The 21,859-nt window shown below is 42.5% G+C and overlaps 1 protein-coding gene across 3 annotated transcripts in view; it reads left to right on the top strand.

Moving 5' to 3' along the window:
• Window positions 1-21,859, top strand: part of FRMD3 (FERM domain containing 3) — a 294,465-nt gene that overhangs the window by 179,916 nt on the left and 92,690 nt on the right. For all 3 annotated transcript variants that reach the window (XM_025988266.2, XM_025988264.2, XM_072762990.1), the window contains 2 exons: window positions 2,728-2,825; window positions 15,304-15,427. In XM_025988266.2, coding sequence (XP_025844051.1) covers window positions 2,728-2,825; window positions 15,304-15,427 — 222 coding nt within the window. The remainder of the gene's footprint in view (window positions 1-2,727; window positions 2,826-15,303; window positions 15,428-21,859) is intronic.

Below are 21,859 nucleotides of genomic sequence, written 5' to 3'. Positions count from 1 at the left end.
CTCTAGAGATCACTGCTATTCAGCAAGGACCCCAGCTCGGATATGTAAAAGCAGATTTTCTTTTCTCTGGAAGTGTCCATCAAAGCTTGATTTCAGAGTTATGATATGAGAATCCAAACCTCTCATTCATTAGTATGTAACTATTTGAAACTATTTTTCTCTACAAAACTCATCAAAGATAGAAAGGAATGCTTCTTGTTCAATGTGTAACATTTAACAAGTAGACAAGAAGCTTCATGGTATTTGCCCTGGAAGTTTACAGTCTTTAAAAAGTCCTTAAATATTTGATCATATTGTGTGACCTCGGTAGTCTGAATGGTCTATGGCCGAGGGTCTTGAAGTGAGGGCCCAGGCCAGCAGCCACAGTACCTGGGTACCTGACCCCTGGTCCAGACCTGGGATGGGACTCAGCAATCTGTATTTTCATGAGCCTTCCAGGTGTTTCTAGAGCATGTCAAAATTTGAGAACTACTCTGTGGCAGTAGATTTTCAAAAGTATCAGTTTCTTTTGGCAGACATTACAGCGCACACCTCAGTGAGTTTCATGTGTTCAGAGTTGTGCCACTGTTACTGCCATCTAATCCCAAAACATTTTTTATCACTAGTACCCATCCAGTCATTCCCTGTTTTCCCCTCCCTGCAGCCATTAATTACTTTCCGTCTGTAAAGATTTCTCTATTCCGAGCATTTCATACACATAGAATCATACAACATGTGGACTTTCATGTCTGGCTTCTTCCCACTTAGCATAATGTTTTCAAGGCTCATCCATCTCGTAGCAGGTGTCCATGCTTCATCCTTCTTTATGGCGGAATAATATTCCATTGTGTGGATATTCCACATTCTTTTTACCCTTTTTTATCCATTCATCAGTTCATGAGTATTTGGATTTTTCTGTTTTTTAGCTATTATGAATAATGCTGCTGTAAACCTTTGTGTACATGTTTTTGTTAGGACCCAGATTCCGATTTATTGGATTTGGGGCAGGGCTCACAGCTTGGTATTTTTTTGAAAAGCTCCCCTGGGTGGTTCTAATGTACAGTCAGCACTGAGAACCACTGGTTTAGAACCTTGGTACTCAGTGCGTGGACCATGGGCCTGCAAGCACAACTTCACCAGGGAGCTTATTAGAAATATGGACTCTGATGCTCCAGCCCCACCCAGATCTACTGAATCAGACTCCACATACTCTCAGGATCTCCGGGCAATTCATTGGCTCACTGAAGAGTGAGAGGCTATGATGTAGGGGGCGCTCAGGGTCCTTACCTACCATGTGTCTTGCTGTTTCTCTGACAAAATGCGTACTGGACTCTGGGTAAGAAATTACTTAGGGACTGCCTTTATCCCCTGCAGACGATCCTGTACAAGGTCAGGGACAGAGTGTCATTTGAAGCTGTACAGTGTCCCCAGTGCCTAAGCACAGTATAAGGCATAAAGTGGGTGTGGGATAAAGATTCATCAGATGGAAACAGCAAAGAGCCTCTGAATACTTCGGTGTGTCCAGTGTGTGCTGTAGGTAATCCAGCCCCAGAGCTGGGCAGCTCCGGTGTTCTGGGGCTGGCAGCACCTGTGTGATCTTAGCATGTTAATCATGCCCTCTGAGTGAGCTTGTGTGCATGGCTCCTCACAGACCGAGTAAAGATCAGATCCTTTAGAGCACTGGAAGCGATAACTGGAACCAGTTGACTGCTGCCCCATCTGGCTCCAAGAACCTAGAATTAAGAAGGAAAAAAAAAAAAAGATTGGTCTCTGAGAGTTAAAGGAAAATAAACAAAGAATCTGCATACACGTGCAAAATCACTTTAGTCAGAAAATGTAGACCCCAGGCATGAGCGTTGAAGGGAAGAACCAATTTGGTGAAGAAATAGGAGTAAATCGAAAGAGGGCTTGATGAGCCTGGAGAACAAAAGGGACGGTAATAAGATGAGCCTGAGCCAGGGGTTCTAAACCCACCTCTCCCCCTTTCCCCTGGCTGAATAGAGCCTTGGCTTATATTTTGTTCGACAGTACAGTGTTTTCAAAAACAGAGTTTGTCACAATATTTAAAATTCAAAGGGATTTACTTCTAAATCCAGTCTCTGATTTTCTGGAAAAGTGGGCTGTGCTTGGTCTACTTTTCTGCACTGTGTCACTGGCCCTGGGCTGACCCTTCTTGGGAGTCAGCGCTCTCCATTCTGCCCTCTGGACCCCCTTAAACCAGCTTGTTTTGCTCATTATCAGGTTTGCCTGGCTTGATGCGTCCCTGAGTTTGCCATCCCTGGAGGTGGGGACAGGGCACTAACAGATGACAGCACTAGTTGTGAATAAATTGGCTTTCTGGCCTCATAACCAAGTCCTTTTGAGATTGATTAATGTGAATCTGTCTGCCCCTGAGACTAATTTCTGGATACTGATTGAGTCTATTTTCTAACGCTCCATTTCACAAGTACCAGGTGTGGGGGTGGTTATTACCATGTGGCAGTTCCTTCTAGAAACAGTGGCTGCTGGGCCCTGTGGCTTTCCTCTGTCTTCCTGTCTCTTTAAAAAGGGGCAAACCCCCTGCTTTGGAAGGTGCCAAGGTCACTTCAGATTTCCTGAATCTGAGGGCCCCCTCATTTTCTCCTGCAGGCCCTCAGAGGGGCTGGGTGTGGCTCGGGTGGCCCAAGTGGATGGAGCGTGAACAATGCTTCTACTTCTTCCAGGCCTCAGGCAAGACTTATGGTGACTCTTGCTCATTTTGTGTTGCAGGTATCTTTTGTACCTGCAAATTAAAAGAGATATTTTCCATGGTCGACTGCTCTGCTCCTTTTCAGATGCTGCCTACCTGGGTGCCTGTATCGTTCAAGGTAAGGTGGCCGCAGCTGCTTAGGCCCTCTGAATGGATGTGGGGTGCTGTCTGAGCTCTGAGTGCCAGGCATGGTGTCTGATGGGTATATTGAGGGGGAAAAGTCTGGCCAGGGAGGTAGATGTCAAACAGTTTGAAGTGAAATGTCAAAGCATTTATATATATAAATGTGTTTATATATATATATATATATATATACACATTCTATTTATTCCTGACTATATTCCTATATGTATAGATGAATACATGTGCAGCATATTGAACGCTTCAGCTTTTCTAGCCATGGAGCATGATGAGGAGAGTGCCAGGCTCATGGCCCATCATACTGAGGTCGAATCTCACTTCCTGTCTACTGGCTATTTTACCACAGACAAATTATTTCAATTATTTAAGCATATATTAAGTGGAGTGGCATACCTCCTTAACTTCTGTGTGAAGATTTCATGAGACTTATTTTCAGGGTTGAACGAGCCCCAGAGGGTGGGGCAGTGGGAAACAGTAAGCACATGGGTGCTTGGCTTGGCTTCTGGATGTTTTTACCTATAAGAAAAAAAAAAAAAAACCACCTGCTGAGTGAAGTAAGTCAATCAGAGAAGGACAAACATTATATGGTCTCATTCATTTGGGGAATGAGTGAGAAAAAAATAGTGAAAAAAAAATAGTGAAAGGGAATAAAGGGGAAAGGAAAGAAGATTAAGTGGGAAATATCAGCAAGGGTGACAGAACAACAGAGACTCCTAACTCTGGGAAACGAACAAGGGGTGGTGGAAAGGGAGGTGGGTGGGGGGATGGGGTGATTGAGTGATGGGCACTGAGGGGGGCACTTAACGGGATGAGCACGGGGTGTTATGCTATATGTTGGCAAATCGAACTCCAATAAAAAAATATACCAAAAAAAAAAAAAAAGAAAGAAAGAAAAAGAAAAAACCACCTAGAAAGCAGTCTCTTGGCCCAAGGTGGTGCATAGCCATGGGGGTGGGCCCCGAATCCAAGTGAAGAATGACTCAGGTATTCTGTTCCCCTGGGCCAGTTGGGAGGCAGCTGGTAGTTAGTCTTGTTTGGAGGGACCCAGGTGATGTGGCCATTTGTGGTGTGAATGCTATGACGTGTTTATGAGAGAAGGGGAGGAGGAGGGAGGGGAGATGGAGAGAAGAGGGGAGGGGAAGATGGGGAGAGGGGAGGGGGACAAGGAGGGGGGATGGGAGAGGGGAGGAGGATGGGGAGAGGGAGGGGGATGAGATGGTGAGGGGAGATGGAGATGGTGAAGGGAGTAGAGGGGAGGGAGAAAGAGAAAGTTATCAAGTGAGCAGGTCCTCTTTATAAAGAGTCTGGAATAACATGGGATTTTCTGATGGGTCATAAGCAGATCATGACAATCGTCTGCCTTCTCAATGCCAAGCTTCATTCACAGCTTGAGAAAGACACCCATCGTTCGCCTGGGTTTCACTGTCACTCACCACTGTCCCCGTGGGGTGCTCTGTGCTGTGAAATAGTTCCTTGGGCCCTGTTTATGGGTGTGTGTGCTTTCTGAGAATTCTGAAGAGTGTATCTGTGTTGCCTTCCCCTTCCCCTGGGATCCATCTAATGAGCTGCACAGCAGATTTTGGCAGAGGTGTTAAAACCCTTGGAGACACTCGAGTTTAAAGTCAGAACCACAGTGGTCTGGTGATGGGAAATGGTCCTTCCATCTGCCCCGAGACACAGTGTGGAGCATGTGCTTCCCCAAACTACCTCTCTTACAGCAGGGCTTGGGGATGTTATAACCCATAGTCCCCCCTCCTTCCCTGTGAGGTTGCAAATTCCTGGTTAGGGTGCAGTGTCCTCTATAAGGGAAAAGCAGATCAATACTAATCCAAGCACCAGACCAGCACATGAGCATTTCAGAACTCATTTAGGCATTAGTGAATCATGGTCAAGTCTCCAAGGACAGACCGGCTCGATATGGATCTGTAACGGGAAACTCGCCATCCTGTTTTATGTTTGAAATAAAGTCACAAGGTCTCCGTCCAGACAGTCAGGGCCCTTGGCGCTATTAACCCTGATCATGCACAGATGCTGTGGAGACAGTAGAGCTGGAAATGGACCGGCAGATCTGGGAAGGACCATTCAGCGCTAAGATACAGCAGCCTCCATGGGCCATCTGTAGCAAATTGAGGAAAAGCTGGATTCTTGATGTTCTCTGGTGCTTGAAGTGATCTTTCAGCGGCCCTAGAGATAAAGATCTGCTTTGGTGGACCTGATATGCTTACAGAGAGAGGGAGGGAATTATTAGAAAGTGGGAGGCCATATGACATTTCATTGGCTTCTCATTTGCCAACCACCTCTGAAGGAGTGGGTTTGAAGCTTCAGAATATTCTCAGCGCACGAAAAACAGGCAGCACCCAGAGTGTTGCTACATGTACGTCCTGAACACAGTGAGCGTATTCAATGCATGCAGTGCATTTTCTTTCATAATACAAATGGTAACCCAGATACACAAAATCCTAGGTATCTGTTTATATCTTTTTCTTGGTAAAAATGGTATCTTTCCTGTTCCTTCTACAGACAGCAACATGGTGGGATTGTCACTCTTCTCTCTTCTGTCTCTTGCATTGCAGATATTCAGAACTCAGTCTGATCTCAATTCATATCACTTCTGAGAAGTCTTCCTGGCCTACTTACGTAGCCTGTCTCCTGCACCTCATTCTGTCTCATACCTGTTTTGTTGCCTTTTAAGCACTTATACTGGAAATTACATTATTGAGTTGTTTTGTGACTTCTTATGCATTCCCTCTATGTAGAATCTAAATTCCATGGAAGTAGAGCTCTGGGGGCATTTTTCACCATAATATCCCTGTGTCTGGCACGTAGTAAGTTCTCTAGTAATGATGTTAAGTGAACCAGGGCACTTGCCTAAATTGCACCACTGTGTGCTTTATTTCTCTGCTTGGGAAAGAGTGATTGATTCCCTACCCTCATGTATTTATTTGCTCATGTTCTCTGAATGTTTACTGAGCAGCTGGTATGTGGCAGGCACTGGATTCCAAAGTCCCTGGTTGAGAGGGAGGAGGGGGAAGGACAGACAGTAAACAGGCAGGTGTAACATGTGTGTTAATGGCTCAATAGAGGGACACCCAAGTGCCTGCTTTGACTTCAGGAGGGCTCCAGACCCAGTGAGGGAGATCAGGAAAGGCTCTTGGGGGAGTGGCCCCTGGAACATCCTGTCTCTCATGTTCTTTTGGAATGAGTCCTCTCCAAACCAGGGGAAATGCATTGCAGAGCTTGCCCTTTATATTTATCATCACCTGATAGCACTCACCCTTTTGCTTCAACTCTTTGGATTTTTCTGACAGTTAAATTCCCTTAGAAACCCACCAGGGCCCGTTTCAGATTGCAAGCCATCTGATGTGCATTTTGTCACAACTTGACCCTCGCTTGCCCAGTTCCTCTTGATAGGGAAGACAAAGTCTGAATGTTTAAAAGTCCTGAATCATTTGTGAACTGCCTTTGCTTCAGGTGAAGTCAGGCAAAGACCAGCTTTAAGGGACAACCAAGCAGGGCACGTGATGCAAGAGCATTGACATTTACCTTGCTAGCAACCTAAGTGCAGGTTCCATAGCATTTCTTCTCTTAGTTTTCTGGCATTTTCCAAGCTCTTCGTTGCAGTGTTTAGCAGTACAAGTTCATTTTATCTCATTTCCCTGGATAGGGACCCACCACCCCACCCCTGGTACCAATGTCCTCCCTTACCAACCACCATGCAAGCTGACATTTGCATTGAAACTGACCTAGTTTTGTATTGGTGGTCCATTCTCTATGGAAAATGGGAGCATTGAGTTATACCACCTCCTAAATTTTTAGGTCCATAGCCAGCTCACAGGGTGATACATATGTATGGATGTGGTATAGGTCTATTATGTGTGTATCTTTTGAAACTCAGGTTAGGTTAATCATCAGTGGATGGCTCATTCTCTTCACTAGTCCCTCTGGGTCCATCAGTTGATTGATGATTGATTGATTTTCCTTTTTATTTTTATTTTTTTATTTTTTTTAAAGTAGTGGTTTTAATACAGATTTGCAGAGACTTTGCCAAATTAAACTTTTCAAACATTTCTTCTCCAAAGTTCCGCCTCTGAAATTCTTTTTATTTATTTTTATTTTTTTTAAATAAATATATTTTTAATTGGTGTTCAATTTACCAACATACAGAATAACACCCAGTGCTCATCCTGTCAAGTGCCCCCCTCAGTGCCCGTCACCCATTCACTCCCACCCCCCGCCCTCCTCCCCTTCCACCACCCCTAGTTCGTTTCCCAGAGTTAGGAGTCTTTATGTTCTGTCTCCCTTTCTGATATTTACCACACATTTCTTCTCCCTTCCCTTATATTCCCTTTCACTATTATTTATATTCCCCAAATGAATGAGAACATATAATGTTTGTCCTCCAATTGACTTACTTCACTCAGCATAATACCCTCCAGTTCCATCCACGCTGAAGCAAATGGTGGGTATTTGTCATTTCTAATGGCTGAGGAATATTCCATTGTATACATAAACCACATACTCTTTATCCATTCATCTTTCGATGGACACTGAGGCTCCTTCCACAGTTTGGCTATTGTGGACATTGCTGCTAGAAACATCGGGGTGCAGGTGTCCCGGTGTTTCATTGCATCTGTATCTTTGGGGTAAATCCCCAACAGTGCAATTCCTGGGTCATAGGGAAGGTGTATTTTTAACTCTTTGAGGAACCTCCACACAGTTTTCCAGAGTGGCTGCACCAGTTCACATTCCCACCAACAGTGTAAGAGGGTTCCCTTTCCTCCGCATCCTCTCCAACATTTGTGGTTTCCTGCCTTGTTAATTTTCCCCATTTTCACTGGTGTGAGGTGGTATCTCATTGTGGTTTTGATTTGTATTTCCCTGATGGGAAGTGATGCAGAGCATTTTCTCATGTGCATGTTGGCCATGTCCATGTCTTCCTCTGTGAGATTTCTGTTCATGTCTTTTGCCCATTTCATGATTGGATTGTTTGTTTCTTTGGTGTTGAGTTTAATGAGTTCTTTATAGATCTTGGAAACTAGCCCTTTATCTGATACATCATTTGTAAATATCTTCTCCCATTCTGTAGGTTGTCTTTTAGTTTTGTTGACTGTATCCTTTGCTGTGCAAAAGCTTCTTATCTTGATGAAGTCCCAATAGTTCATTTTTGCTTTTGTTTCTTTTGCCTTCATGGATGTATCTTGCAAGAAGTTACTGTGGCTGAGTTCAAAAAGGGTGTTGCCTGTGTTCTCCTCTAGGATTTTGATGGATTCTTGTCTCACATTTAGATCTTTCATCCACTTTGAGTTTATCTTTGTGTATGGTGCAAGAGAGTGGTCTAGTTTCATTCTTCTGCATGTGGATGTCCAATTTTCCCAGCACCATTTATTGAAGAGACTGTCTTTCTTCCAATGGATAGTCTTTCCTCCTTTATCGAATATTAGATGACCATAAAGTTCAGGGTCCACTTCTGGGATCTCTATTCTGTTCCATTGATCTATGTGTCTGTTTTTGTGCCAGTACCACAGCTGTGATGACCACAGCGTTGTAGTACAACCTGAAATCTGGCATTGTGATGCCCCCATATATGGTTTTCTTTTTTAAAATTTCCCTGGCTATTCAGGGTCTTTTCTGATTCCACACAAATCTTAAAATAATTTGTTCCAACTCTCTGAAGAAAGTCCATGGTATTTTGATAGGGATTGCATTAAACGTGTAAATTGCCCTGGGTAACATTGACATTTTCACAATATTAATTCTGCCAATCCATGAGCATGGAATATTTTTCCATCTCTTTGTGTCTTCCTCAATTTCTTTCAGAAGTTTTATAGTTTTCAGGGTATAGATCCTTTACCTCTTTGGTTAGGTTCATTCCTAGGTATCTTATGCTTTTGGGTGCAATTGTAAATGGGATTGACTCCTTAATTTCTCTTTCTTCAGTCTCATTGTTAGTGTATAGGAATGCCACTTATTTCTGGGCATTGATTTTGTATCCTGCACGCTACCAAATTGCTGTATGAGTTCTAGCAATCTTGGGGTGGAGGCTTTTGGGTTTTCTATGTAGAGTATCATGTCATCGGCGAAGAGGGAGAGTTTGACTTCTTCTTTGCCAATTGGAATGCCTTTAATGTCTTTTTGTTGTCTGATTGCTGAGGTGAGGACTTCCAATACTATGTTGAATAGCAGTGGTGAGAGTGGACATCCCTGTCTTGTTCCTGATCTTAGGGGAAAGGCTCCCAGTGCTTCCCCATTGAGAATGATATTTGCTGTGGGCTTTTTGTAGATGGCTTTTAAGATGTTGAGGAATGTTCCCTATACCCCTACACTCTGAAGTGTTTTGATCAGGAATGGATGCTGTATTTTGTCAAATGCTGCATCTAATGAGAGTATCATATGGTTCTTTGTTTTTCTCTTGTTGATATGATGAATCACATTGATGGTTTTACGAGTGTTGAACCAGCCTTGTGTCCCGGGGATAAATCCTACTTGGTCATGGTGAATAATTTTCTTAATGTGTTGTTGGATCCTATTGGCTAGTATCTTGTTGAGAATTTTTGCATCCATGTCCATCAGAGATATTGGTCTGTAATTCTCCTTTTCGGTGGGGTCTTTGTCTGGTTTCGGAATTAAGGTGATGCTGGCCTCATAGAACGAATTTGGAAGTACTCCATCTGTTTCTATCTTTCCAAACAGCTTTAGTAGAATAGGTATGGTTTCTTCTTTAAACGTTTGATAGAATTCCCCTGGGAAGCCATCTGGCCCTGGACTTTGGTGTCTTGGGAGGTTTTTGATGACTGCTTCAATTTCCTCCCTGGTTATTGGCCTGTTCAGATTTTCTATTTCTTCCTGTTCCAGTTTTGGTAGTTTGTGGCTTTCCAGGAATGTGTCCATTTCTTCTAGATTGCCTAATTTATTGGCATATAGCTGTTCATAATATGTTTTTAAAATCATTTGTATTTCCTTGGTGTTGGTAGTGATCTCTCCTTTCTCATTCATGATTTTATTAATTTGAGTCTTCTCTCTCTTCTTTTTAATAAGGCTGGCTAATGGTTTATCTATCTAATTAATTCTTTCAAAGAACCAACTCCTGGTTTTGTTGATCTGTTCCACAGTTCTTCTGGTCTTGATTTCGTTGAGTTCTGCTCGAATCTTTATTAACTCTCTTCTTCTGCTGGGTGTAGGATCTATTTGCTGTTTTCTCTCTAGCTCCTTTATGTGTAAGGTTAGCTTTTGTATTTAAGTTCTTTCCAGTTTTTGAATGGATGCTTGTATTGTGATGTATTTCCCTTTTAGGACTGCTTTTGCTGCATCCCAAAGATTTTGAACGGTTGTATCTTCATTCTCATTAGTTTCCATGAAACTTTTTAATTCTTCCTTAATTTGCTGGTTGACCCTTTCATCTTTTAGCAGGATGGTCCTTAACCTCCACGTGTTTGAAGTCCTTCCCAACTTCTTGTTGTGATTTCGTTCTAATTTCAAGGCATTATGGTCTGAGAATATGCAGGGGACGATCCCAATCTTTTGGTATCGGTTCAGACCCGATTTGTGACTCAGTATGTGGTCTATTCTGGAGAAAGTTCCATGTGCACTTGAGAAGAATGTGTATTCAGTTGAGTTTGGATGTAAAGTTCTGTAGATATCTGTGAAATCCATCTGGTCCAGTGTATCATTTAAAGCTCTCGTTTCTTTGGAGATGTTGTGCTTAGAAGACCTATCAAGGGTAGAAAGAGCTAGATTGAAGTCACCAAGTATAAGTGTATTATTATCTAAGTATTTCTTCACTTTGGTTATTAATTGATTGATATATTTGGCAGCTCCCACATTCGGGGTATATATATTGAGGATTGTTAAGTCCTCTTGTTGGATAGATCCTTTAAGTATGATATAGTGTCCCTCTTCATCTCTCACTACAGTCTTTGGGGTAAATTTTAGTTTATATGATATAAGGATGGCTATCCCTGCTTTCTTTTGAGGACCATTTGAATGGTAAATGGTAAATTCTCCAACCTTTTATTTTCAAGCTGTAGGTGTCCTTCTGTCTAAAATGAGTCTCTTGTAGACAGCAAATAGATGGGTACTGCTTTTTTATCCAGTCTGAAACCCTCCGCCTTTTGACGGGGTCATTAAGCCCGTTCACGTTCAGAGTTACTATTGAAAGGTATGAGTTTAGTGTTATCATGATATCTATTCAGTCCTTGTTTTTGTGGATTGTTCCACTGAACTTCTTCTTAAAGGGGAATTTTAAGAGTCCCCCTTAAAATTTCTTGCAGAGCTGGTTTGGAGGTCCCATATTCTTTCAGCTCCTGCCTGTCTTGGAAGCTCTTTATCTCTCCTTCCATTTTGAATGAGAGTCTTGCTGGATAAAGTATTCTTGTTTGCATGTTCTTCTCATTTAGGACCCTGACTATATCCTGCCAGCCCTTTCTGGCCTGCCAGGTCTCTGTGGAGAGGTCTGCTGTTACCCTAATACTCCTCCCCATAAAAGTCAGGGACTTCTTGTCTCTTGCTGCTTTAAGGATCTTCTCTTTATCTTTGGAATTTTGCAAGCTTAACTATTAAATGTCGAGGTGTTGAACGGTTTTTATTGATTTTAGGGGGGGGGGGATCTCTCTATTTCCTGGATCTGAATGCCTGTTTCCCTTCCCAGATTAGGAAAGTTTTCAGCTAGGATTTGTTCAAATACGTATTCTGGCCCTCTGGCCCTTTCGTCGCCCTCGGGAACCCCAATTAAATGTAGGTTTTTCTTCCTCAGGCTGTCATTTATTTCCCTTAATCTGTCCTCATGGTCTTTTAATTGTTTGTCTCTTTTTTCCTCAGTTTCCCTCTTTGCCATCAACTTGTCTTCTATGTCACTCACTCGTTCTTTCACCTCGTTAACCCTCATCGTTAGGACTTCTAGTTTGGATTGCATCTCATTTAATTGATTTTTAATTTCTGCCTGATTGGATCTAAATTCTGCAGTCATGAAGTCTCTTGAGTCCTTTATGCTTTTTTCTAGAGCCACCAGTAGCTGTATAATAGTGCTTCTGAATTGGCTTTCTGACATTGAATTGTAATCCAGATTTTGTAACTCTGTGGGAGAGAGGGCTGTTTCTGATTCTTTCTTTTGAGGTGAGGTTTTCCTTCTAGTCATTTTGCTCAGTGCAGAGTGGCCAAAATCAAGTTGTATTGGGAAAAGGAGAAAAAGAGAGGAGAGAAAGAAGGAAAGAAAAGAGAAAAAGAAAAAAGGAAGAAAAAAGAATAAAAAGGAGAAGAAAAAGAGAAAGAAAAAGAAAGAAAAGAAAAAAAGGGGTGGGAGAAGCAAACAGAAATAAAAAACAAAACAAAACAAAACAAAAAAACCACGGGGAGTATCTTCCGATTCTGTATACTTTAAGTCCCTTGACTTCCCCTGGAACTGGTCCCTCTCGCTGGTCTTCTGGGGGAGGGGCCTGTTGTGCTGATTCTCAGGTGTTAGCACTTGGGGGAGCTGCTCTGCCCCTGCCTGGTGCAGGGCTCAGTGGGGGTTGTTTACCCCGTGAGGCCCCGGGAGGAAGCCACAGTGGCGGGGGCAGCTCTGGGACCCTGGATTCAGCTCCCACAGTAACTCCGGGGCTCTCGGTCTGCAGGGCCTGGAGGCTCCGGGGCGGGGCCGCTGATCTGCTCAGCTCGGGGCAGGAGCGTCCTCGCTGTCCTGGGCCCTCCCGGCCTCTGCCTGTCCCGGGGGAGGCCGGATCCTGGGCTGTGTCCCGGCGCCCTGTGCTCCGGGGCCTGCGCTGTTGGATTCGCGCTCCCGCCCCGCAGCCCCCTCCGCGGAGCCGCCGCCCGAGCCCCTCCGAGCTGCTCCGGGTCCCGCCGTGCGCGCTGCAGCCCTTAGGGAGCTCGGCGCACTCTCCCGGGGCGCAGGTGCCTGTTAGTGTCCCAGGGAGCCCGAGGGCGTCCCCGCCCTCCTGGGTCCTGCTCTAACTCCCTGCGAGCCCCTTTCTGCCCGGGAAGATGGTGCAGCTCCTGCTCCTCCGGGACGGGGCTCTCCTGTCCTGGGGACACTCGCCCCGGCCTCAGCCCGGCTCCTCGCGGGGCCCCTCCCCCTTGGAGGCCTTTTGCTTCTTTATTTCTTTTTCCCCGTCTTCCTACCTTGATAGAAGCGCGAACTCTTCTCACTGTAGCGTTCCACCTGGTCTCTCTTTATTTTTTTTTTTTTTTTTTTTAAATTTATGATAGTCACAGAGAGAGAGAGAGAGCGGCAGAGACACAGGCGGAGGGAGAAGCAGGCTCCATGCACCGGGAGCCTGATGTGGGATTCGATCCCGGGTCTCCAGGATCGCGCCCTGGGTCAAAGGCAGGCGCCAAACCGCTGCGCCACCAGGGATCCCCTGGTCTCTCTTTAAATCTCAGGCTGGATTCGTAGATTTTCAGGATGATCTGAAGGTTATCTAGGTAATTTGGTGAGGACAGGTGATTTGGGGACCCTACTCTTCCCCCATCTTGCCCCTCCTCCTCTGATTTTCCTTTTTATTATTCTCCATTTCCATTCTTTAAGACAACAATGAGGTTCATATAGATCTTTGACTTTCCATACAACCTTATAAATGATAACATTGTTTTGTATGTATACACTTTTAAGTTTCATGTATTAAGTGGGGCTGTAAAACATATTTTAATCCTTTTATGCTCAAAACATGGCTTTGGGGATCTATTCAGGTTTTTGAGTGTCCATAAATTGCTTTTAATTGCTACAGAGTATCTAGTAGGGTACATTGCTCATGTTTTATTTATTGCTCCTATCAACAATGAACACCCAAGTTGCCTTCGTATTCTTTCTTGTACTTAGAGTTTTTCTAGAATGTATGCCCAGCAGCGGGATTGTTTGACTAAATATTCCCAGCTTGCTCTTTAGAAGAGCTGCGTGCATCAAGGATCATCCAGAAGTGTGCAAGTATTTTCATTTCCTTATATCTCTGCCAACATATAGAATCATCCACTTCTACACATTTTGCCAATTTTTTAGGTGTGGAGTGATTTTGATTTCCATAGTTCTGATTACTGATGAGTTTGAACATTTGTCTATATTGGCTGTTTATATTCTTTGACCATTTTCCCATTGGTCCTCCTGCCTATTTTCTTATTGATTGGTAGGGATTTCTTCTTTATTCTACATATTAGCCCTTGTCGGGTTTGGACTTTGTAAATATATTCTTTCAATTTGTCGCCTGTTATTTTGACTGTGACTACCTTTAATGAACAGAAGTATTTTAATCTTGACACTTTCCAACTAGTTTCCCTCCTATGGTTAATGGTATTTTGGGTCTTATTTTTAAAGTCCTTCCTCATGTAGGATATATACTTTAGGGAGTTTTAAGAACTCTGTAATTTGAATTCTATTAGGAAGCTTTAAAGAGCTTTGCTTTCCTCCCAGTTTTGTCCTTTTGTAGTCATTAGATGATTCAACAATGAAAGGACAGTAGGTACAAATTACAGAGTTGAATGTGATTTTGCAGATGTGCTTAAGGCATATTGATTCTTATCTACTACAAAGTCATGTTGGTGATCAAGTTCTTCTAATACAATTTTCCTACCATCTTTTAATCTTCTTTCCTGGGCCATTTCTGCCTGAGACACTTGCTCCTTTTGGTACATTTTCCATAGCAGGCTTGTGCAATCACTAAAAAGTATCCCCGCTGCCAGAACATCACCTTTGCTGCTCCAAGCTATGGCTGATGTACTTTCTAGGTCCATCCTCTCCTAGACCTTCTGGGAGCTCAGAGATGTGCCAGCATTTTTTTTTTTTTTTTTTGCCATTAAAGACCCCCTGGAGGTGCTCTGTGTTAGAATCCAGAATAATCTTCATCTGGTATGCTTCCCATGCTTAGATTTACACTTTTAATTGGAGAAAGATTCCATTTATTTTTAAGTGCAGTCTTCTTGGGTGCCTTCATGTTGTGAATTTTTTTTTTATGGGATGCACCTATACTTGTATGAATCATAGAATTCCCAGACTCAGAAAATTAGCTCTAAAGGAACCTTGAGGGACATCCAGTGATTTCCAACTAATATCCTAGGGAGCATTTGGAAATACTAGGGGGCATCTGTGTTGGTCATAATGATTGTGTGTACTACTAACACTTAATACCTGATGGGTAGGGTGATGAATATACTATCATGCTTTGAAATATCTGAAAAGATAAAGAATTGTTTGGCTTTCCAAGTGCCAATAGTGCCTCATTGAAAAACAACTAAATTTCCTTATTATGGAGATGAAGAAAATGAGACTCAAAGAAGTTGACAAGTGCCCAAGCTCATATGGCTAGATCTGAGCTAGAATATAGGCTTCTAGACACTCAGGGTGTGGTCCTCCCATGGATAAAAATCCATTTTGTTGGGTGTGCTATTGCCAGCTCTTCATTTGGGTGGCAGAAACCATTCCACAAGTACCCAATTCTTGTTCTTAATCTTTCTCTCTTATTTTTTACTCATTACAGCTGAGCTGGGTGATTACGATCCTGATGAGCATCCTGAGAATTACATCAATGAGTTTGAGATTTTCCCCAAGCAGTCACAGAAGCTGGAAAGAAAAATAGTGGAAATCCATAAAAATGAACTCAGGTAATAGGGGTAGACATTTGGAAGAAGGTATTCTTACTGCAGGGAATGTGGAAATCATGTTGTGAAGTAAGAATGTTGGTAATGTATGAGGACTGTTTCAGGTGGCAGAGCAATCTTTCTGGGCACTGTCAAGATCTTCCACCAGTAACAATCTCCATAGTGTGAGGTCCCCTAGGTGGCTGTCTATGAACCATCCAGTTATTAGAGCCATATATTTTCCTATGGGTTTTAACCACCCTGAGTTTCAGTGAGTGAAATCTAGGGTAAATAAGTAATCATTTCTATTTTGAATTTTGCATTGCCTCTTCCTCTCCTATGGCATTGCTGGAAGCTTTGACTCCAAGTAGGGTGAAATCCGTTGATAAGATTTCCTTTGCTGAGCTGCTTTCAAGATGACAGATTCAGTGTCTGCTTTCTTTCTTGTCTGTGGTGCTCCAGGATGATTGTGACTAACTACAGAGTAATAATGGTAGAATTAGCAAAACTGCATACAGTATTCACTGTGTACCAGGCACCATTCTAAGTACTTATACATAGTGACTCATTTAATCTTCACAATATCTAGGAGATAGGTGCCATGGTTGTTTCCATTTTACAGATAGGGGAGCTGAGGCACAGAGAGATTAAGCATCTTACCCAGACTAGCAAGTGGCAGAGCCAGGATTTGAATCCAGGCAGCCTGGCTCCAGAGTCTGTGCTCTTCGTGCTTGTGCTGCTCCTGCTCTGCATAGGCTACCAGGTATGAAATGGAGCATGGGTAGGAGTCACTGACAACTTGGAATCAGGTAACTCTAGTACTCTAGTGTGTAAATAAAATTTAGATTTATGCAAATCATGGAAAAATTCACTTTGGTAATAATAAACATGAGCTATGTTAGGACAAGCATGGATGAAGACCTGGAGGAACTCAGATGCCTTCATCTTTGAGACCTCTGGTAATTATAGAAAAGAAAAATAGTGTCACCAGATTATGAATTCTGGAACAAGAAACTGTCCTCTTGAGACAGAGTGCTCGAATTCCCTACTTTACGCAGGCACTCCCCCTTCTGGTGAATCTGAGCATAGTGTATATGTGGGCAGTAAAGGCAGCAGCATATTCCAGCTTTGGAAAGATGACCTTTGTTCTTAACAAATAAAGATGACTAAACATCAAAAATTGTACTGATTTCAGAAAGCAACATGCCATCCCTATGGGCGATTTTAGGGTATTGTCTCCTAATGAAAAGCTTTGTTGAAAATATAGGACATTGACTACTCTTTTTTACATTTGGGGGATGAGAATTAGTAGAGGTAAAAATAAAGCTCCAATATTCTAGCTGAGGAGTTTGTGGACAAGCAGTGTCTGGGCAGCACAGGGGAGGGGACCTCTAGGGAGGGGAATCATACCCACTGTGTGGATTGGTGAGAGAGAGGAATCAAAAAGTCTACTGTGACCAGAAATTGCAGGACCTTAAATGTTCAAGACATATGATATTAGTAAACATTTATCAAGCATTACTGGATGCCAAAACACTGTGCAAAGATTCTTATGTATGTCCACTCAGTCCTCCTAAACTCTAAAAGGAAGGTGCTATTGTTGCTCCCATTTCAAGGTGAAGAAAGTGCAATGTGCAGTGGATAAAGGACTCACCCTGTTAGCAACAAAGTCAGGAGTTGAACCTCGCTCTTACTTGACAACAACATCCATGCTCTTATTCACTCTGCTGAGCAATCATAAGGCAACCAAGTAGTCATGTTGGTGTTCCATAGCAGTCACATGGCAGTGGTGCCACAGGGTGGAGACTGTGGGCAGGAGGACCAATTAGTTACTTCTGCTCTCCAAACAAGAGATGCCATGGAGTAGAGAATAGGAGTAGAGAAAATTGAAAGAAGAAAGTTTTAAGTAATATTATATCAAGACAATGGCCCACTGAATTTCGTGAGTAAATGAATGAATCCAAGAAGATTCTAGATTGCTTTTTATAATCAGAAAGCTGTAGATTGGACCTCGTGCCAGCACCTGACTTTGTTGATAACCTTGAACATCATACACCAGGGGAAGAGAAGGGGTCATCAATCAGCCATGGTTTATAGATCTTGGAAGTAAATGCCTTGGCTTGATCGAAGCTGGATTCTGAAGCACTAGGCATTTGTAACATCCAGAAAGCCCTTGTGAAGAAATTAGAGTTGTATATTGAAGAACAAAATAGCCAGAAATTATGTGACATTGCAAGGAGAGATACAGAGGGTATTTTCCAGTGAATTTTTGCTCATTCTCAAGTAGTTGTGCATTTTCTTCGGCATCGTGCAGTAGAGAGAGAGATTATAGGTTTGGAAGGGAAAATAAGAGCAGAACAAGTTGACAGTGCAGAGGGAGAGAGACTTTTTAAACTTTTTTTTTGAAGATTTTATTTATTTATGCATGAGAGACGCACAGAGAGAGAGGCAGAGACACAGGCAGAGGGAGAAGCAGGCTCCATGCAGGGAGCCTGACATGGGACTCGATCTCTGGTCTCCAGGATCACGCCCTGGGCTGAAGGTGGTGCTAAACTGCTGAGCCACCAGGGCTGCCTGAGACTTTTTAGAATTGGTTGGAAACCTGCCATAGAGACTGAGGTTACTCTGAGGGTTCAGCAGACCCTTTGCACATAGATTATAAAAGTGTTGATTTTTCTAGTGTGGAGAACTGGACCTTTGGTTGGATTGCTTTGCAAAACCAACAGTGTCAGAAAGGAGTTGTAGGTGGAAGAGAACCATATGAGGTTGAACCAAGATGTTACCATCTTACTCTCCCAGGTCCTCACCCATGACCCTCCCACACAACAAAGGGATAATGTATGATCATTGAACTGTTACAGAAACTTCCTGAGAGGATTCAGCTGGCCTATCTTGGGCTTTGAGGGGCCTCCAAAGTTAACCTCCTGCTTCCTGCCTGGTTTCTGAACCAGTGGAGAAGGAAAACAAGAGATGGCAGGCAACATACAAATGATAATGGTGATGATGATTTACAGTGAGATTAACATACTTACCTGTGGGGGTTCCCAACCTTCTTCTGCCTTTTTTCTTGATTGTAATTGTTCTCTTTCTGTACTTTCTGAGGAAGGGGAAAAAGCTGTGATTCTTGGGAGAAAAGTAACCAGGGAGGAAAAGAACCTCTCTGTCTAGGAGGCTACGGATTGCTTGAAGATGGGACCAAGGTGATGTGATAGACAGCCATGAATGAAAGAGTTCTTTAGGAGGAAGAAAGAGAGACTCCTTGGAATTTTGGGGTGCTTGAAAATAAAAGACCAAAAGTGTAGTTAGAATTTCCATCAACTTAGATTCCTTCAGACATTAAGAGATTTGTGAATGAAGATTGAAATATATGATTGGGCCAACCTTGCTTTCTTAAATGTGCCATCTGAACAGGAGGATAGGGTAGGGAGAAGTGACAGTTTTGCAAATGTAATAGTATAGTTATTGATCATCTCTGTATTAGACATGATAAACTAGATTTTGCTTGGGAAACAATCCTGAAAGCTCAGTGTTTAGAACAAGCAAGGCTTATTGTTTGTCCTGCTATGTGTCTACCAGATGTCAGCTGGGAGTCTCTGCTCACCACTGTCACTCAGGGCACTCAGAGGTTTGAATTTGCCAGTTGTTGAGCCAGAGGGAAAAGAGAGCTCTGGAAAGTCTTGCTTCAGCTTGGATGTGATACACATCACTTCCGCCTAACAATTGTGGCCATAACTAGTCACATGTTCCTACCTAATGGCAAGGAAAGTACAAACTGGAAATAGCTAGCAAACAGCTCTTAATGGGCTTTGTAATCTCATTAGCTAATAGGCTTCTTTAAACTTTTTTTATTAAAAAACTTTATTTTTTAGATTCACAGCAAAATTGAATGGAAGGTACAGAGATTTCCCTTATTCTCCCTGCATAGCTTCTCCTGTTATCAACAATCTCCACCAGAGTGATGCATTTGTTGCAATTGATTAACCTACCCTGACACATCATTATCACTTAAATCCATAATTTGCCTTAGGGCTCACTCTGGAGGTTGTGCATTCTGCGGACAATAGTATGATGACATGTATAGTATCATGCAAAATGTTTTCACTGCCCTAAAAATCCTCTGTGCTCTGCTGTTCATCTCCTTCTCCTCCCCCACCCCAGCCACTGGCAAACACTGATCTTTTAACTGTCTCCCCAGTTTTGCCATTTCTAGAGTATCATATTGTTAGAATCCTACAGTATGCAGCCTTTTCAGATTCTCTTCTTTTACTTAGCAACCTGCATTTAAAGTCCCTCCATGTGTTTCCATCCATAGCTCATTTCTTGCTGAATAATATTTGATTGTCTGTATGTTTCACAATTTTTCCACTGACCTAGTGAAGGACATCTTGGATGCTTCTAAGCTTTGGCAATTATGAACAAGGCTTCTATAAATACTCATGTGCAGGCCTTTTGTGTGGACATACATTTTCAACTCCTTTGGTAAATATCAAGGGGCATGGCTGCTGGATTGTATGGTGAGAGTATGTTTAGTTTTGAAAGAAGTCCTCAAACTGTCTTCCAAAGCAGCTGCATTCCCACCAGCAATGAATGAGAGTTTCTGTTGTTCCCATACATCTTCACCAGCATTTGGTATTATCAGTGTTCTTGATTTTGGTCATTCTAATAAGCATGCGGTGAACAGTGCTTTATTCAGAAAAATTCTATAGAGGCATCGTTGGGCCTCCTAATATCCTGTAAACTAGAAGATCTGGGGATGTATGATTCACATTATTGAATAGATGTTAATGCTAGAACTCACTGTGGCTGAATGATTCTTCCAGATCAGAGTATGTATATATATATATATATATATATATATATATATATATATATATATATATATATATATATAAAATATTGCAGTCACGTGGCTATGCCTTTGTAGAGCAAAAGAAGACAAAGACCACACCTAAGTTAGTGGGCTATGATTCAATGAAACTTGGTTGACAAAACAGATGGTGGGCCAGATTTTACCTGGGGGTTCTAGCTTGTGGACTCTTAAACACATGGCAGAGCAGGTCTGGAATTAATTTCTGCTTCACTGCCTGCCTCTGTAGATAATTTTAAGTCAAAAGAGCTGTATTTGTTTTTAAAACTACGTGTAAAAAAGAATCTTAAAATTTACAGATTTCATTTCAGTTTGGTACACAGGGATGAGGTTCTAGCATTGGGACTGCTTAGAAATAGGTTAACCCTCCTTCCAGAGCCCTCTGGTGGCTGGAAGAAGCTGACCCCCAGTCCCCAGGGATGTGACAGTTCTATTCCTTTTTTTTTTTTTTTATAAATTAATTTTTATTGGTGTTCAATTTACCAACATACAGAAAAACACCCAGTGCTCATCCTGTCAAGTGTCCCCCTCAGTGCCCGTCACCCATTCCTCCCCACCCCCCGCCCTCCTCCCCTTCCACCACCCCTAGTTCATTTCCCAGAGTTAGGAGTCTTTATGTTCTGTCTCCCTTCCTGATATTTCCCACACATTTCTTTTCCCTTCCTTTATATTCCCTTTCACTATTATTTATATTCCCCAAATGAATGAGAACATACACTGTTTGTCCTTCTCCGATTGACTTACTTCATTCAGCATAATTTTTTTTTTTGAGGGTCTTGGTTACTGTTTTCCACACAGCTTTGATCATGGTCATGTATGTGGGTTAGAAGGGAAAACCCATCCCATTAGTTCTGAGGGTGCACAGAGGGGGGTTGAAGATCAAGAATATGGTTGATTTCACTATCAAGAACCCTGAGAGGCTTCTCTGGAGCTTTTCCTAGAGTTTCTACTCAGCTAGTTCTCTCCATACCAGTTTATCAGATTTCTCATTAGAGGCAAAGACATTTGGATTAGCTTCAGGCACAGGTCATCAGCTTTCAAATATTCATAAATCTCACTTGGGAGTGAAGTTGTTTTGATGAAGTATATTCATGTCCTTAAAAAGCAGAAAAATCATCCAATTAGCTACCATGATAATGATCTGATGCAGTGAGGCTTGTGCTAGAAGCAATAATGATACTGAGTGGATTTTAGACAAAGTCATTATCTCTTTTTATTTTTCAAAATTCACATTCTGTGTAAATCATGTGCATCCTGGCAAGGCTTTATACTTTCAAAAATGTCTAGCATTCTAGGGATAAGTGACCTGCATTGATAAACACCCTCTACCTGTGCTTCTGATGAGATCACAGGAGCCCCCCTAGGAGGTGTTTGTGTGTGGGTTTTGGGAAGAGCATATATTGTGTTAAAGGAAAATGAGAAAGATCAGGTTACTTTAAAACTTCTAATCTTTTTTGAGATACGCTTTCCATCCTCTCTACTCCTCCCCTTCCTTTGGCCTTTCCCTTCTCAAGTCTCTTACTTTAAAACCCTGAATTTCTCTCTCTCTCTCTCTCTCTCTCTCTCTCTCTTTCTCTCTGGTGGGTTAT

This window comes from Vulpes vulpes, chromosome 1 (genome assembly GCF_048418805.1).
Source record: "Vulpes vulpes isolate BD-2025 chromosome 1, VulVul3, whole genome shotgun sequence".
Lineage (NCBI taxonomy): Eukaryota > Metazoa > Chordata > Mammalia > Carnivora > Canidae > Vulpes > Vulpes vulpes.
Note: the sequence above shows the minus strand (reverse complement) of the source record. Positions and strands in the feature narration are given on the sequence as shown.